Source organism: Typha angustifolia, chromosome 9 (assembly GCF_048772165.1).
Source record: "Typha angustifolia cultivar Huaian chromosome 9, ASM4877216v1, whole genome shotgun sequence".
Lineage (NCBI taxonomy): Eukaryota > Viridiplantae > Streptophyta > Magnoliopsida > Poales > Typhaceae > Typha > Typha angustifolia.
Window position 1 is genome coordinate 10296917 of NC_133247.1, and position 18881 is coordinate 10315797.

Genomic DNA, 18881 nt, shown 5'->3' on the forward strand with positions numbered 1-18881 from the left:
AACTAAGTTATTGGTATTAATAAAGTTCTTTGCCTACAATCTTTTCCTTGAAAAAGTAACAAAATAAACATCTCTCATGAGTCATGACCTCATAAAGAAAGAAATTATACTTTTAGTATCCCTTCTATTTAAATGCTAATTATCTTTATTTTCAGAGTTGTTCTAAACAACTTGTCTTCCCAAGCAACTCTATTTATCAACCAACCTATGATCAATGAATAAATATCTATTATGATATATTACTTTTAGAAAAGTTCCTCAGATTTGGTTAATATCTGCTGTCAGTTGACCCAATTATCCCCAGTTTTTATATTAGGAAGACTAATCACAAAAATAAATACTCCTCGTCAAGCAATCCTAATGACTTCCAAATATCTTTTTGGAACATGTAGCATCCCAACTTATTCTTCCCATGGTCAAATGACTCAAATCCTGTGAAAGATCTTGTATTTATGCCCCAAGTGGCTTGTTATAAGTCAAAAGGGTGAATTGCTATTCAAGTTCTCAGAAGTTCCCACAGCAAATTATTCTATATTCTGTGGTCAATTAGATTTGCAAATGGTGATTCCTATTTGGAGGGGAAAAAAAAATCAACAGAATATTATGTTTCCTGTGCAAATGGCATATTGAACAGTTTGTAAATCTTGTATCACTGTGCATATTATTCTACTCCTTGGTTTATAAGGATTTTTCTACATCAAATCCACCTGCGAATTTCAGATGTCTTAAGCAAGGATGGACGTGCAGACCGGCACGAGGTGTCTGTCGGCACGGCAAGTGTCGACGACGTACCGACACGTGACACAAAGGTGCTGCACAGCACCCCTTCTAACGCATCGCCGCTCACCATCGACCTCATCGTCATCACCACCACCGCTGCTCGCCACCCGCTTCATGCCCTAGCTCCCGAGAGAGAGAGAGAGAGAGAGAGAGAGAGAGAGAGAGAGAGAGAGAGAGAGAGAGAGTTTAAAATTTAAATTGCGAGTTCGAATCCGGATCCTCTCTCTCTCTCTCTCGATCCATCTTCTCTCTCAAAAACTAGGGCACGAAGCGGGCAACGAGCGACGAGTGGCAACGACAACAACTACAATGGCTAAGATGAGAGTATTCTTTACCTCTTTCTCTGATTCTTTTATGACACGGCCAACAAGCGTCCGTGCCAACCATGCCTGTGGCACGGCCATCGTTGAGCTTAAGTGTAGTAAACTTGTAAATGACAATATAGCTTAATAATCACCATCACTGCAATAGTAGCCCTGTTTTCCAATGCAACTAGATCTAGCTCCAATATAAATCAAAATAAATTATATTAGATTGTGAAGAGATAACTTGAGATCATGGTGAAAGAAGAATAAAACCTAACTAGTGTCATCTCCAACGAACTGCAGTAGTGCCTTGACGATATCCAAGTGATAAGCGAAGTTCGAGCCGAGATCACAGTGCTCAAGCCTACGATGAAATGTTTGACAACTCAAAAAGTTTAAGCAAAAGGTTGCTAGAGACAGAACGAGAAAGAAAACCAGCATATAAGTGACAACAAAAAGTAATTTCTCAAACAAACAACGACAAGAGTATGGAGAGCAAATATCCAACCTCTGCCAGACAATCTTAACGTAAATTTAGACTAAACAACCCTGAATCATTAGTTGATTTTTTTCTTTTTTAAAGGAATCGAAGATGAATCGACTCATGAAACAATGCCATCATTCAAGGAGAGAGCAGCCAACTGATCAGCTGGGGAATCAGTCTGCCGCTGCTGCTGCTGCTGAGCAACATTTCTCAGAACCTCCATGGCCTCTGCAACCTTCGCTTTCAGTGCTTCCGGGGACTCCAGCAGATGCAACACTTCAGTCTGGTCCATCTCCAGAAGCATTCCAGTCACCTTTGCTGCTTGGTCATGCTCCAGCTGATCCACGAGCGGGTACAAGCTTTCACCGAGCATCTGCATGAGATAGAGATAAGTAATTGTCAACAATGTGATGGAATGGATTTCTTTAAGAATCTATTATTTTTTAAATACGCAAACATAAAAGTGACTGGAAAAAGGATTATTACCATTCTCTGTTGCTCAGGTGACGAATTCGCAAGCGCTGATGCCAATGCCCCGATTGGGAGAGGCTGCTGTCTACCAGACATTCCACCCATGTCGTAAGGTGCAGAGAGCATTCCTCCGCCAACACCATGCATCCCAGCATCTGGCATGACACGCCCCGGAGGGTAACGGTATGCACGACCTCCCCTAGGAAGCATCTGATAATTCATATTAACATTACACACGTGTCAGATGATATACCTGAAGCCTGCTAGAACATTTGTAAAGAAAATGCCAAAATCACAAAGTGCAGTAGTTCCTCTAATAGTGTAAATGGAAATCATTCACCTGTTGCTGAACCAGTTGCAGTGGGTGCTGCTGTGTTTGTTGACCAGGTCCTCCACCAGATCGTCTACCACCAGGACGCTGAGCCTGTTGTCCTTGTTGGACCATGGGCATAATGAAGCTGGGCATTGGAGCAACAGCAGGCCTCATTCCAGGAACAATTGGCTGCTGGAAGCCAAATCCAGGCTGTCAAACAAACATATTATTCAGGGACGTATTTTTGTGATCTAAGTCTACTAAGACAAGTAAAGGTGTCAGATCAAACCACTGGTCCTACTGCAAATGCATTAAAATACTATAAACAAAATTAGGAAAACTCTAATTCAAAGACAAAAGCCTCAGCAGCAAAAGAAATCAACCAACCCATCCCTCAATATTTCAACTATAACACCCAATAAAAGGACATAATAATCTGATATATCGAGTTCTTTAAATGAAACACTTGAATAATTCTTAGGCCGCATTTACTTTAGGAATAAAATTAATTCTAGAAAAAAAATCCTCTTTATTATTCTCAAAATGAGATATTTATTCTAAGAATAATTATTCTTATATTCACTCGTATTCTAAAATAAGGTTATAATAATTACCCTTGATGTGATATAAAGTAAAGAAAAGAATAGAGAAAAAATATTTTATTTTTTATAAAATTATCATGAATACCCTTTTATTTGATATAAAGTAAGTTAATAAGATAGATATTAAGAGTAAATTAGTAATTGAGTTAGTGAGTATATATGACATAAATTTAATAAATAGTATTTGTATTCTAGAATAGAATTATTATGATCTTTAGCAGTTATTCTGAAATAAAGAGTTATATTCCAGAATTTAAAAAAAAAAGTTATTCATAAAGTTAAAGGGGCTTAGTATTTTACTCAAGTAGAAAACATCATAAACTGAGGATCAGTTTGTGCATTGGAATTGGTTGTCTAGCAAATAACTTAAAACAGTGAGATTTCTCTAAGTTTAAAGGAATATTAGAATCTGTATCCATTCTATTCAGTTATATTATAGTTCCATAGAGGAGAGGGGAAACCCGCTCAGATAGGGCGATAGCCCGGTCGAGAGCTGGAGGGACTAAGCTAATGGATCTGCATATGCAATTCCTTACCTCGTAAATTCCTTCCTGGATTAATATAATAATAGCTACTCAACCATCCAGCCAGACTAATTTACATACTGATCTTGACAATGCATTCCACATCTCGCAGGTATCGAATATTTCCTCAAAGTTATCAAATACCCAGTTTAATGTTTACCTATGGGCCATATCATCAGTATTAAGCAAGCTAAAAAATAGTACATAATAATATCTTCAAATGAAAAGGTACAGTGCAATTTCAATGGGCTCAATAGCTCCAGACTGGCAGAATAGTTCCATGGGTTGGCAATGATTCTCTCCAGACTTGAGCTATAAGATCTTAGGTCTGGTCTTAACCACAAAGCTTATATTTTGGAACTATCCTAGACAAATGTTACGGACCAGATCTGGAATGATCTGTCCATAAGATGATCCTAAGATTTTGCAGGATAGTAATCTCGAAAGTTTCGAATCTAATAGCTTTGGAATGAAGTCAATCAAAGATTCGGATGAAAATTTATGGTTAAAATAGTAGAGCAAGGAAAAAGTAGGACAGAATAGTAATTAACGACATTCTGGCGGTCGTCGAAGGATGGTGGATGACCAAAGACGATAGTGGATGGCCATAAAGTAGGATGGCTACTAGTGGAGAAAGGTGGCTAAAGTTTAAAAGATCAGAATGCTTCTACGGCTATGATTTACTCCTAGAAAAATAAAGACAATCTAACAGCTAAGGTAAAATATAAAGACTTTGCTACGATAAAGAATAAAAACGATAAAAAATATTTGGCTAAACTCAAATTCATTCAACGCATGAATAATTAAAGCTGCACTTCACATATTTATAGAGGCTAGCCCTAAATTGACTCAAACTAGGATTTGTCTTAAAAGCTTACATTAAACATAAATATGACCTGGAGATAAACATACCTTATCTAAATCAGCCTTTCTTATCCTTCTCGAAAAGTTTCTTCGTTCTGTCATAAATAAAGTCTTAATCCAAAGAATCCTTGAATATAAAATTATAGATCAGGACGTCTTTGATCTTCTCCAAGTGATTACGTAATATTTATTCAATTGATGAATATCTACAGAATATTTTTCTAAAACTACGCAGGAGAAGATCGAAGGCGTCCTGATCTACAATTTTTTTATTCAAAAATTCTCTAGATTAGAACTCTATCAAAACGAAAAAACATTCTAAAAAGGATAAGAAAAACTGATTTAGCTAAAAGTTATATTTATCTCTAGATCATATTTATCTTTAATGTAAACCCTTAAGACAAATCTTAATTTGAGTCAATTTAAAACTAACCTCTATAAATATATAGAGTACAACCCTAATTGTTTATGCATTAAATAAATCTAAGTTTACTCAAATATTTCTTATCGTCTTTATCTTTTATTATAGCAACGTTTTTATCTTTTAACTTAGCCGTTAGATTGCCTTTATCTTTTAAGGAGTAAATTATAGCTGTAGAAGTATCCAATCTTTCAAACCCTAGTCACCTTTCTCCATTAGCAGCTATTCTACTTTATGACCATCCACCACCCTCCAATGACCGCCACAATGTCAATTAATTACTATTCTGTCATACTTTGACCTTGCACCGTTATTTTAACTATAACTTTTCATCTAAATCAATAATTGATTTTATTCCAAAAAAATTAAATCCAAAACTTTTGAGATTACTACCCTTCAAAATCTCAGGATCATCCTATGGACAGATCATTCCAGATCTGGTCCGTATCATTGGTATCAAAGCAAACCCTAGCCATCGGATGAGGTGGGTTTTTAGCTTAATGGCATGTCATCATGTGGTAGGGCCGGACTTCGAGGTGCACTCAAGGGGTGCATCTGCTCCAAACTCTTATGTGCGTCTACCACCGGTTTGATGTAGGGCTGTCAGGCTTGACGAGCAGCTCGGGCTCGGCTCGGGTGAAGCTCGAGTCCGGCTCGGCTCAATCAGAGCTGAGCCCGAGCCATTATAATAGGCTCGAAATTAATATCGAGCCGAGCCTGAGCTGGAGCCGGCTCGCTCAGGCTCGGCTCGATAGCCTGACTCCCTATAACTAAGGACACGTGGCATAAAGAAATATTGCCACGTGTCCCTTACTAACCCATCCTCACCCGTAACACATTCATCACCCTCACCTACCCTCACTCTCACCCTCACCCACCCGATCACCACTCCTAACCTCACCCCACGCGCCGCCACCTCCTCCCTCCCCGTCGGCCTCCATCGGCAACGACGGCAAGCCACCACCACGGCGCCACGCCTTCCTCTCCGTCGACCTCCTCCTACACCGTTGGCCTCCTCGTTCACTCTGTCGGCTTCCTCCTTCATTCACCATCTCCTCATCGTCGCCTCCTCCATTCGTCTCCGACTCGTTCGGCAAGCCGTTGTCCATGTTGTCACCGCCCACGCCGCCACCGCCTCATCCTCTAATCGAGCCCAAGCTTTGCTTGGGCTCAGTTAGGCTCAGCTCGAGCTCGGCTCGAGTTGAGCTGAGCCGAGCCTGAGCAACATTATGAGGCTCGAAAGTAATTTCGAGCCGAGCCTGAGCCAGCTCGCTCAGGCTCAGCTCGTTTACACCCCCAGTTTGATGCACTCTTGTTAGACCATCATGGTGTGCGTGGTTTCTACCATAGCCAATTTGTGGGTGGGTGGTTCCAACATGGCCGACAGCGCAAGTGGATGGTATTGAGCCAGGATAGCTGCCTTTAAGGCTTGAAGAGCCTTCTCGATCCTTTCAGATCTCTTCTTTGATTCGGCCGAAAATTCTTTAAATATCACCTTCGCCCATGCTGGTGGCTCATCGTCAGCGATTGCTGTGGTGCCGAGGATACCTCCACGGGGATGGAGACGATTTTCTGGTCCTCCATGGCCACGATCTTCCCTGGGTTAGCTTTGAATCATGTGTTCACCATTGTCTGAGAAACATCGACTCTGATACCAATATTCCTATGATGTGATCCGATCTGACTCAAATCGCATCAACAAAACACCAAAATCAATAGGAAATAAAATGAAGAGGAGGCTGAAGCCAACCACAAGGGGAAAAAGTAACCTAAAGCCTAAGCTAGTAGATTAGGCTAGATAAGCTAGAATGGGCCTAGTGTTGATATATGAACAGAATAGTGATCTGGCAAAGACCCATCCAGACCTGCTAACACTCTAAACTTGAAGACTAGGGAGGACGGAAGCAACTCAACTAAATATATAAACAACTCTGTCAGAAAATAACATATACCATTTCAAGCTGTTTTAAAGAAAATGTAGCAGTTTCTACCACTAGCAGTTCAGGATAAGTGAAATAGCACAATATAACCAAATATCATGTAAACGAGGAGCAGATGACTCTTAAATTGGGCATAATTAGTAATAACAAATGCAGTCAAACAGATCCATCTGAAACAAACTCAATCTTTGCAACTCAAGAACATTGTTTTTAGTCAAGAATCATTAAATAACATAAATATTTTACCTAGCACAGCCATTCAAAAACTAATTAATGATTTCCCTTATTCAGACCGACATGACAAGCTTTGCAACTCATCTTCAATAATCACATCAATAACACTTAGTAACTTACGGAAAAAAAAAGGAAGAGAAAATAGAACATTCTCTAACAACATAGAAGCTCTTCCAGCTCATGTTGGAGGCAATAATTGATTTAGCAAAAGAAAAGGGAATGTCATACAATACATTACTAAATGATACCTGAAAAATGAATCTTAACAAACACCTTTGGCAACAATTGAAAGAGAAAAGTGAAGACAGACAAATAAGAATGGGCATATTTCACTGTTGGTATCCTCAGCCTAGGATTCGCTGACAAATTCAGAAAGATAGTCAAAGAATCAAACCAAACAAACATAGCAGTCACAAGACAAATGTACATTTCTACATTCTTTTTTCTTCCTTAAAAATTTGTGTCATTAGATGATCCCACAAGATGCTAGCAGACTAGCAGTTGTGTGTCAAATACACAGTTAGAAAATGAGAATGTACAATGTTTTCCAACTAAAATTACAGTTCAATGTCATTTCATAATATAGCTTACCTGAGGTGGAATAAGAGTGGGAGGTGGTTGGCCATAAAATAGTTGCTGTCCCATTCCGGGAGCACCAGGAGGATACATTGGCACACGAGGAGCAACTGAAGGAGGCATTGCCACAGGACGCATTTGCAAAAATTGTGCCTAAGTGAGCATAGAGTAAGCAAATGATAATGAAAATAAGATCAATACAAGATGAGAAAAAGCTAAGCAACGTGGTTAAGCTTTTAGTATCTCAAATAAACAACTTTATACTGTGGTTTATCTGTGCCTCAAAGATGAAAATATCTCCATATCAAAAGTAATCGCCTTTGTTCTTCATTTAATCTTAATCCACATCCAGAAGAAAATTTGGTAAGCTAGAATGCAGAAGACTGAAGTGCAGCAATAAGGTAGTTAAAGATATCATCAATAAGATTTCTTTAGTTCTTAGAGCCAGAAACTGTCACCAATTCTAGAGGGCTATCTTTCAAGCTGTGTTCTGAACTCTGGTTATTGAGAGAAGAATTGGATAATATTACTAATGATGATAAAATAGTCATAAGAATGATAAGAAATTAAAAATACCAAAATCTAGCAGGCAGAATGCAATAAACTAATTAAGTTGCAAGATTGAAGGGAAATTTCAACAGCTTAGGTTTGGCAAGAATCAAGGTCCCGAAAAGCAGGTCAGGTGATAGGGCTATTCACAAACTGTTGGAACCCATGAAAAACTGAGTTGATGACCAAATAACCTTATATTATGACAAATGCGAGACTTCTATATTTCAATATGAAAGTGATAACAAGACTGGGTGGCAACACCAATTGTACAAATCTGATAAGAGTTAATAGTAAAAAGACAAAATAGATATACCTTATTATTTTTTGCATATATATATACTCATTTCTACTCTTAATTTGTCCATATTTTTAACTCATAGTTGTCAAAAAGTACCCAGAACAGGATTCATTGAAAAAGAAAGAGCTTTTGGGGCTGTAAACACATACAAAATTTCAAAGGGCATTAATGCAAACAAGGGTCTTCTGCAGGGCAGACAAGCAAAAGGAACATTCTAAACTCTAAGATCTGAACATAAGAAAGCAATTATTCAACATTGAAAAAATAGAGCACATAAAGTCCACAAGAGCAACCTCCTGGTGACGAATCAATGATATCCAAAATTGAACTAAATTGGGGAAAAATCACAGCCTCTTGATAATATATCATATATAGTTACCAACACACCAGCACCAGCACAAGTCTCATTCTCTCATACAAAGATCCAATGTGAAAAAAAAAATCCAAGCACTTAGCTGCTGAAAGAAAACTAACCTGCAACCTTGCTCGCCTTTCTTCTTTCCGCTGCGCAAGTGCAACATAGAGAGGTTTGCTACCAACCATCTTGCCATTCATCTCCGTCAGCTATATAGGAAAAAATATATAAAACAAAAATACTTCAAGAACTCACCACACATTCATACGACTTGGATGATAACAAAGTTTAGCTTACAGCTCGGGAAGCATCTTCTGCAGATTTAAAAGCAACAAATCCAGATCCTCTACTTACACCATTAGGATCCCGCATAACCTAAGATAAGCTCAGCTAGTTAGGCAAGGCAAACATGAAGTGCAAATGAAAATAAATAAATAAATAAATAAATAAATAACTAGAAACAAAGTATAGCAACTTGAGAAGACCTTGCAAGAAGTGACAGTGCCAAATACTGAAAACAACTCTCTCAGTTTATCATCCTCAATGCTATCATCTAAGTTCTTCAGGTATAAGTTAGTTCCTTGATACTTGTCAGCTGATTCTTGTATATTTTGATCAAATCTCCCTTTCAATTCCATCTCTCTTTCAGATTTTTTCTGTGCTTTTCCAACATACCACTCCTTGTCATCAAACTTTTTCCCATTAAGTTCCTGGACAGCCTGAGCAGCATCATCTGGGTTCTCAAAGTTAACAAACCCAAAGCACTTTGATTTTCCATCCCCCTCCCTCATTACAACAGCACTAGTAATTGTTCCAAATTCACCAAAAATTTCTTTTAGATTTTCTTCTGTTGTAGATTCTGAGAGATTTTTTACAAACACATTATTGAATTTCATGCCATTTGCAGCATTCTCCCTTTCCTGCTTACGAAGAAAGGGCCCAACAAAAACTTTTTTATCATTCAAAAGCATTCCATTCAGCTTGTCAATTGCATTTTGTGCTGCCTCATCCTGTTCAAATTGAACAAAACCATAACCTTTTGATTGGCCAGATGAATCTGTGGCCACTTTACAAGAAAGAATGTTTCCAAATACAGAAAATGTATCATATAGTGCTTTGTTGTCTATCGACTTGTCCAAATTCTGCAAAGGAATCCCCAAACCATGATGTCATGGAACTTAAAGAAGTCAAAGGACACAGAAAAGGACATAGTACTGCATAGAACAAAATGTACTACCTTAATGAATATATTCCCTGTACCACTTTTACGCGTGCTAGGGTCACGATTTGAATACATTATCCTGATAGGTTTTCCCCGGATAGGAGTAAAGTTCAGTATTTCAACTGCCCTTGCCGCTGCAAATAAATTTCCATGAGGATAGAACAAGAAGGATAAACATGAACGTTAATCTACAAATTACATGTATTGGTCCGAACATATACAAATATAGATTCTAATCCCACCCAAAGACAAATCACACACCTTGGAAAGAATTCAAAGCCAATTGAGATAGTATTTCTAATAATAATGAAGCAAAGAAGAAATCATTGTCAATCTGCTAAGCTGTGTGAATCCTGTGACTGAAAATATGCTCTATAGTTCCATTTTTCACCCTAATTGAGTGTGAACCGTGAACCAACTGTAAGCTGTCATGAACATTGCAACAAAGTGGAAAAAAAAATTGTCATTGTTGTCTCCTTATAAACCTTATAGAATAATTATACAGCATTTTTTTTGGTAACACTTCATCCCTCTATATTATGTTCCCTGTGGTCATATGCGTTCAAAAGTACAAAGATAAACATAATATCTTTGAACCCCATAAGACAAGAAGTTAAAACAATTCTATATGATTATGCCTCCTAACTTGTCTCTAGGACAATCAAAAGTTCATCTTCAGAATGGCTAAATCTCCACAAGATTCAACTGTCACATTCTGAATCTGCAAATACTAATAGTGTTGTATCACATACTCCTACATTTGCAAAACTAAGCTAATAAAAATTTTCCACAAAGGAAGTATATTAGTATAGTTTCTCATGCAACAAGGTACTGAAAGTAGATAAGCATGGGATGACAAGCTTTGTCTGCATATACTGGCCTAGAGCAGACTGGAGCTGTTTATTTCCCCCCTCACCAGACTACATAGTCAATGCACATCTTCATGTATAACATCCAGCTGCATGTAGGAAACACAGATTATGTGGTGCAGAAAATGAACATTCCTTTTCTTGACAAAAGATCACAGTCCTGTTTCATTGGAGCTTAAAACAAATTACCTCCATCCAGATGAACATTCCTCATACTTGGCTGGCTTTAAAACAATGAATAAAAACCCAAGGCCTCGTCCAAAAGAGAAATCAAAACTACGGGTCCTAACTTTACACCACATTTGATACAATAAAAGGTAAATAGCAAGCGGTGAAAGGTATTCAAAGTTTAAATCATAAGACTTAAGAATTCACTGTTTTCAATTTTATTCATTAGTTCCAAACGTTTAAAACTAAACGTGGTTGAAGTACTCAGGCTATGTAGTTTTAGTGGTTAATATCAGTTGGGAATAGTACTAAAATAGGATCTGTATGCTGAAAATTTTGGTCAACCTCACCCACTAGGCTTGTTTGCAATCTCAGGGTCAAGTTTGAAAATTATTAAGCAACTTTGCTTAGTGGTTTCCTACAAACTCATTTAGTTACGGATAACTTTCTTTGCTTAGTATTTTCCTACAAACTCATTTAGTTATGGATAACTTTCCTTAATTATATCCAACTATATTGTCAAACAACCAGCAATGCAGATGCAAAATGGGAAATCTACAATTCTTACATCATTTGTTGGTTAAGTGGCTCTAGATAACAACATGCACCTCCATTTAGCATCCGATTAACAATTAACCAGACCACTATCAGGCAATCACAAACAACAACCTGAAAAAACGAAAAGCTCACACCTTAAGATCAAATAAAACAAACAAAAAACCCTAGAACTCCAAAAAGTTCGTTCGCCAATCAAGCAACCAGCATGTTATTGCCACTGGGAAATCTATCTCTCTTAGAACATGCAGATTCTAAAGCAAAAAACCAGTAACTAAACCAGCACCAAGCAATGAAAACGTACCAATCCAAAAACAAATAAAACAAACCCAAGAACCCTAAAATCCCCAAACTCACCATCAACCGGATTGGCGTAGTTAACATAAGCGTATCCGAGCGACCTCCCCGTGCTGATATCTCTACAAACGCGCACCGAAACCACCTGCCCGACCTGGCAAAAAAGGTCATACAGCTGACCATCCGACATGCCCAAATCCAAGTCCCCCACGTAAAGCGACGTCGTCGGGAACTGATTCGCTCCGGCGCCTCCGCCTCCACCGCTCGCCGGAGCCGGAACCGCCTCCGCTTGGACCTGCGCCGCCATCTCTCCGATTCGAGCAATTTTTTTTTTCTTTTCTAGGGTTTCACTTTTTTTTCCCCCCTCTCTTTTCTGGGGAGGGGTAGTTTTCTGATAGGATTTTGGAGATCTAATAAGAAAGAAGGCACAAAAAATAGGGTTTCGGAGGGCAGCAAGCGAACTACACCGCGCCGACGAGGGGATTACCAAAGAGGCCTTATTTATCGGGAAAACCCTAAGCGGTCGCGGATGCAGTCCGATTCGGGAGTGGGATAACGTGGACCGCACGATGGGAATAGGTCGGTGATTGACGACTGACACGTTTCAGTGGGGAATCGAGGAGGTGTTGGACTAGCTTTAAGTCCTTTTAGACTCCGTTAGGTCAAATAGGTCGGTCGGTTCAAATAAAACTCCTTAGAATTGAAATAAATAAGCCGAGCTCAAGCCTCAACCTGCGGCCTGTTTGGTTGACATGTATCGGATCTAAACGTCACGGGTCACGGATCGACGGAAACAACTTGTGATCCATATCTTTAACATATGTATCGAATGGGATAAATTGTTTGATGTATGCCGGTGAGCAAGAAGTTTTGGTATGATTTTTGTAGTTGGCAATTCGTCAACAAAATACAAATTTTTCATTGTATCTAACTCCAGTAAATGAGTGTCAACTAGAGAAATAGAGTCTAATGAGATAAATAGAAAAAAAAAAAGAGGAGCCAAATATGGAACGGTTGTCGTGAACTAGTTGATTCGGTTGGTTTATAATTTTGATCCATTTTGATTTTAGATTCAAGATTGTTACAAATCAGATTTGGACTGATCCAAATAGAGGTAACCTTATGAATTAGGGTTTTAATGGCTCTAGTTTCACCTAAATCGAAGGTCGGGATGAAAAATTAAAAATAAAATAGTTGATATAAGTAGAGAGGGCAGAATGGTAAATATCCGACGGACGGCCAAAGATGGTAGTGGATGACCATATTGTAGGGAGGGGCTGCTGGAGGTAGGAGGTGGCTAAGATGTTTTTATGGTTATGATCTGCTTCTAAAAAGATAAAACGATCTAACTGATAGATAAAAGATAATGACGAAAATAATAACTTGGCTAAACTCAGTTTTCTTTAATTTTTAATTTAAAATAATAAGATAAAATTAAGTAGTAACTAACTTGACTCGACTTAACCCATGTGGTCGGATGGTAATAAAACTCACCATGGAAGGTGGTAGAAGGCTAAAGAAATTTTGTTTCTAAATTTTTCTAGATAATTATATGAAATGCTTGTAAATTGAATGTATGTTTATAGTGTAAATTGGATATGTAGGCAGTTTTGTAGTGCACTCTATTTTGATGTAAATAGAATAGATATTGATGATTTTATGTGATTGTGTAAGTTGAGATAGTGAATATATCATATCAACAATCCTATCAAAAGAAGTGATAATCATGCAAGAACAAAGATGATTAGAAGTGATACTAGCAAAGATTGCCATGAGAACTTGAAGGATGACATAATAAGCAGTCAGAGCCATAAGGATACCAATTGTTCCTCTTGGCCTTGGTGAATATTAAGGGAAATGATGTAGAGGAGAAGACTTGAAGATTATAGCAACAAAATGATACACTCAACTCAACTATTTGTTATTCTGTTATAACATTACTATCAAATGAAATGCTGCCATTGAGTTGTAATGGTGAACTTGGTTACAGCTAAATGATACCTGTAATGGTCTGATTTATAGATAAATACAAGAGTTCTGAGAGAACTCAGTACAGAGTTCTCCAAAATTCTATTCTAAGTTCTTTCAAAGAATAGTGTATAACTTTTCTTATAGTGGATCTGTAGCTAAAATTTGACTATGTATAGACTCACATAAAACCACAGGGATAAACATGATGGAACAATGGCATGAGAATTAAGCTCCTCCCAGTATGACTTGATTAGATTATAGTAAACATACATACCATTATTGAGAGAGAGAGAGTGAGAGAGAGAGAGAGAAGGAGAAGAAAGAGAGGGAAAAGGAAAGAAGAGAGTATAGAATTAGACCTCTCAAAAAGTGAGAAGAAAACCACTCCCTACTTCAAGACCAAAAGAGAAAATAGTCTAAGCTATGATCTCAAGGTCTTAAGAAAGCTTGGAATATATTTACATAAGAATGGTTTTAAGGAATTATAGTAATTACATTAGCAAGAGAGATAGAAGAAAGCAATCTTTAAAAAGAATAATTATCTCGAGTAAGATTAATTGGCTTTATCTCTACAATTATGACACAAATACTCCACCAAATTCATCATTAGTGTATCAGTCTGGTGTCTAAATCTAAATATAATCATGCATGCTTAATTCAACAACAATGGTAGGTAAAAAAACTAAAGAATTAAGTGTCATCAAGTTGCTCTCCACCTGCAATTTCCTTTTCAATCTTCCCTTTTCTCATCCAATCTTGCGATAATATCCATAATTTGTAGTCTAATTTCACCATTAGCAGAACTTTAATAAGAAGGTGGTGAGTTTTCTTGATAGAAGGATTGCATCAAATCATGTTCTTCTATATACATATACTAGAAATTAGATGCTAAACAAGATACAAAAGGAAAGCTGAAGAAAGAAAAGAAAAGAACAGACGGTGATCTTGCGGTATAAATTAGCAGGAATGCTGAATGGAAAAAGAACATTCATAAACACACAAACACTTGAATTACTTACTGATGCACATCTTTAAAACGAACAGAGGTTTGATGATTTCTTTTTTAAAAACTAAGTTTTCCTTTGTTCTTCATACCAAGAACTCGTAGTGCCAAACTGAAACTGAGAGCGAGAGAGATCCCCGAGCATTAAATTGTTCGTTTTTCTCTCGTTTCCTGTCTTACCATTACATATATCTTGTTTGCATACAAAAGGGTCTAATTATATTTCACAGATGGGCTAAACAAAAAAAAAGCTATTAAGAGAAGAATATTTAGATTTCATTTGTGGGATGACCTTCCATTTTGTGCTACGAATCCTGATGATGCTGCAGCAATGCCAATCCCAAACACATGCGAAGATGGAGCACTGCTTGATAACCAATCCTTACCTTCCAAAATCCAATTCGAAAGCTTCTGCTGTTCAGATGCACCTCTTGCTAATAAAAGACCTCCCTCTCTAGTCCTTACTCCGTTGCTGTTTGGATACTGTTTAAGAAAGCACAATGACAGTATTTAGATGAGATAACAAATATTCAAGCAGAAGTACTTCAATCTAATTCATTTAGGAGGTTACACACTTGCTTAAAACCAGGCGAGCCAAATTTTTCCTGTACACCTTCGAACATTGGCAGCAAGTTGCTGTTCCTTTGGAGCTGCGGGTACCTGATCATCTCATTGGACTTTGCAGGTACCGGAGAAGGAATGCAGGTGGGATAGGGAACTCGAATTCCACTTTCTTGAGATAGCTTGAATTTGTCATCAATCTTCCAGAGAAGGTGTTATATACATATATATATATATTAAGTAGAAGCCTTTTTCAATCAAATGAAACGGTTAGCTTTCAGATAATACCTTAGGTCTGATGCATCGATTCCATGCCGGTTTGAAAGTCATCGGTGCCTGTTGATCTGCCCCCTTGGAGCTTTCATTGTTCATCACTTCAATGTTGCTCCTTTTGGAGCCCGAGCAACTCAGACTAAGGTCGAGATTGTGCTCAACATTACTAGCTGCAGTGATTATTTCATAATTAGGGATAGCTACGACAAAAACTCCAGCAAAGGGTGAACAAGCAATGCTAATGAGAATTTACTTTGCAAATCAATTGCATCCTCATAGATACAACGATTGAAGTTGGTTATCGCATCCTTCCTGCTACAATTAATTGCAGCTTTGTCGTAAGCCCTGCAAGTCCAAAGTCAAACGAATCTTTAGAATCAACACCAAAAGCTTATAGCATCAAAGAAGAATGATAGGGGTGATCTAAAACTAAAGCTACCTAGCAGCTTCCGCTTCGGTGTCAAAGAGGCCAAGATATACATATCTGCGAGAGCAAATAGTCTCTATGAATATTAAGCCAATTGTGATGACTTAAGAACGAAAAAATTATAAGATGAATGAAAAGTTATTCTACTGATTGGTAGCGAAGATTTACTTATTCCCCAAGAACTGGCCCAATCTAGCCTCCCATCTCCCACTCTTGTGCAAGGTGACACCCCTAAATTTCGAGCTTCCTCTAGAAATTCCGATAAACTGGCGTCGAAGCACATGAACAAATTCTTCCTTGGTGAGATTGCTCATCTGAGCCACAAATTACCTTTCTCTTAGATCCAATTCATGAACATATAAGTGCAAAAGAGTTGGAAAATATTCCTCTTTTTTTGTTTAACCTGTTTGAGATCTTCCTCATAATCTTCGATACTAAAATTAATGTCTGCATCAACTCCGCGAAACTTTATCGCAGCATGATCATACGCCCTATATCGCGAAAGAAATAAAAGAAGATTGAATTCAGTGTAACAATTCTGAACTAGAACTATCTATGAAACAATCCATCAAATGCTAACCTAGCAGCAGCATGTGCAGTATCAAATCCACCTACAAGAACACAACAACAATCTAATCATGGCTTAATAACTTCAAACTATGCAAAGATCAAAATACACTACCTATATATATATATACAAAACGTACCCAAATATACTTGCTTTCCACAATCCCTGCACAAATTGGATAAAAAGGAAACAAATGATTGGTCTCAACTCTCAAGCTCAAAAGAAAGAGAAGCAAAATGAACAAGAAGGCAATCTTAAGCAAGTAAGGAATTTACCATATATGCGACTCCCACCGCCCGGTTCTCCGGTAGAAGGTGACTCCCCGGTACTGCGAGCTCCTCGACCGGGGCCCTCGCCGGCTCTTCTTCATCGTCGCCGCCGGCAATTCCGTCACCTGGCGGCGTGCCGCCATTTGGTCCGGGAGTCGGCAAATCCTCGTGCCAACCTCACTGCCCTCATCTCTGCTCCTATCCTTTGCCTCTCCCATGGGAAAGAATTGGTGGGTCACAATACTGGAGCTCTCTCTACTGCCGTACTCCTCCTCCTCCTCCTCTTCTTCTTCTTCTTCTTCTTCTTCCCCTCCATCGCAAGCCATGCCATTGAGATCCCACATCTCCTTGTTCTTGCTTCCTCCTCCCTCTTCCATCAAAGGTTGCTAAAAAGGACCAGTCCTTTATCTCCCTTAAATCTTCCCCTTTGCTTCCTTCCAGGAATCTAAGACATGGGTCAGGAGTAAGAAGCTGGATTGAAGCAAGAAAGAGCAGCAAGACCACAAACTTTTGCCAAATTTAAGCTACCAAAGCTCACTCTTTCATCTCCCTTAAAACCTTTTTATTCCCTCCTTTCACTAATCTAAGACATATGGGTCCAGAGGTAAGAAGCTAGATTAAGGAAGAAAGGGCAGCAAGACCACAATTTTTGCCAAATTTAAGCTACCAAAGATCATTCTTCTATCTCCCTTAATTTTTTTTACTTGCTCCTATCAAGAATCTAAGACCCTTTTCGCCAAATTTAAGCTACCAAAGCACTCTCTCTCTCTCTCTCTCTCTCTCAAAATAATAATAATACTAATCTCCCTTGCTTTCGAGAATCTAAGACATGGGTCAGGAGTACTACGAAGCAAATACGAAACTTTTGCTAAATTTGGGCTGGCAAAAGATGGATAACAACTACAAAAAGGAGGCAGCTTTCATTGCTATCTCTTTCAGTCTCTCAAATCTCTCAATCTCTCTCTTTCCTCTATGTTGGGAGAAGAGGAACCTCTTCTTTATTGGATTCAACTCCCACTGGCTCAATTTAGTGTGGCTGTTGCTTGAGAGGACCCCCCATCCACTAGCTCTGTTCTAGGTGTGGCTGTTTGCTCCCCATTCATTGCCCTGCTTAACTATATAAAAAGGAAACCCCACTTCCCACTTGTGCCAATTTTGATGATATGATACGAAAGTGGAGATGGAAATTTGGGAATTTTCAAGAGCATCCAATCCAATCCAACCTCTTTGGTTCACCATCCCACGTTAACCAAATCGAAAAGCATGATACATGACCTCCTCACAACACCAAATAGTAAAAAAAAAAATTATAGTAATTAATCTTGTAATTATCTAGTAACATAAGGACAATTATTAGAAGACAAGATCTAACCTCATTTGTTGCCTCCTATCATTTTTATAGTCACAAAATCCCCATGATGAATGGTTTGATATCCGACACAACAGCCACCTTATCCACATTAGATTATGGTCTTAAACTCCATCTTGATCAAAATAATTGACAATCTAAACATATTTGATATATTTTTTTCCCACTTTTAGTAATCAATATCTTGTGTCTCATTAGAGTTTAGATTACTTGTCGGCTTTACGTGTCCCAATAGTAACAAGAATGCTTTAAAAAATTGTCATTGAAATCTATAGAATATCTTAAACGGCGCCACTATATTATTAAAAATATCACAAGATAGGAAAAATCACTATCATGCTGCAATAGAAATTATTTTAAAAATGTTGGAAATTATTGAATGCTATTTGATATTCGACAATATAATACAAGAGGATTTGATTTAGAAAAATACCTTAAAAAATATAGCATTTTGATCATTCTAGATACATACCTTAACTTTTAAAAATATAATTAAACATAATGATATTTCTTTCTTTTTCTTTTTTCTTTTTTTTGGGGGGGAAATAATCCAGTAGTTTTGATAATGATGATGATATTTTAAAAAATTTCAATGGAAATTATATAAAAG

At 37.9% G+C, this 18881-nt stretch overlaps 2 protein-coding genes across 2 annotated transcripts; both read right to left on the reverse strand.

Moving 5' to 3' along the window:
• Positions 1-1509: 1509 nt before the first annotated feature.
• On the reverse strand, positions 1510-12308 carry LOC140766634 (polyadenylate-binding protein 2-like). Its single transcript, XM_073106129.1, has 9 exons — positions 11891-12308; positions 9957-10075; positions 9205-9861; positions 9017-9094; positions 8839-8928; positions 7530-7667; positions 2381-2563; positions 2056-2250; positions 1510-1942 (listed from the first exon to the last, which is right to left on the reverse strand). Exons 1-9 carry the CDS (start codon positions 12135-12137, stop codon positions 1688-1690), a joined length of 1962 nt encoding a protein of 653 aa, XP_072962230.1. The 5' UTR covers positions 12138-12308; the 3' UTR covers positions 1510-1687.
• A 2615-nt stretch (positions 12309-14923) lies between these two features.
• Positions 14924-18005, reverse strand: LOC140767832 (AP2-like ethylene-responsive transcription factor TOE3). Its single transcript, XM_073107900.1, has 10 exons — positions 16909-18005; positions 16773-16798; positions 16646-16676; positions 16469-16556; positions 16234-16379; positions 16078-16122; positions 15892-15983; positions 15654-15808; positions 15380-15565; positions 14924-15287 (listed from the first exon to the last, which is right to left on the reverse strand). The coding sequence occupies exons 1-10, from the start codon at positions 17277-17279 to the stop codon at positions 15081-15083; spliced, it is 1347 nt and encodes a 448-aa protein (XP_072964001.1). The 5' UTR covers positions 17280-18005; the 3' UTR covers positions 14924-15080.
• Positions 18006-18881: the final 876 nt, after the last annotated feature.

Bases quoted from the DNA above. Each gene is read 5' to 3' on its own strand.
- LOC140766634 (XM_073106129.1), bottom strand. From the start codon at position 12,137: ATGGCGGCGCAGGTCCAAGCGGAGGCGGTTCCGGCTCCGGCGAGCGGT. The intron at 9,095-9,204 runs GTCTTCTCAAGT...AGCTTATCTTAG, and splicing joins GCACTGTCACTTCTTGCAAG to GTTATGCGGGATCCTAATGG. The intron at 1,943-2,055 runs GTAATAATCCTT...TATCTCATGCAG, and splicing joins CACCTGAGCAACAGAGAATG to ATGCTCGGTGAAAGCTTGTA.
- LOC140767832 (XM_073107900.1), bottom strand. From the start codon at position 17,279: ATGGAAGAGGGAGGAGGAAGCAAGAACAAGGAGATGTGGGATCTCAAT. The intron at 16,677-16,772 runs GTACGTTTTGTA...GTGTTCTTGTAG, and splicing joins TGGAAAGCAAGTATATTTGG to GTGGATTTGATACTGCACAT. The intron at 15,566-15,653 runs GTATTATCTGAA...CTTCTCTGGAAG, and splicing joins ATCGATGCATCAGACCTAAG to ATTGATGACAAATTCAAGCT.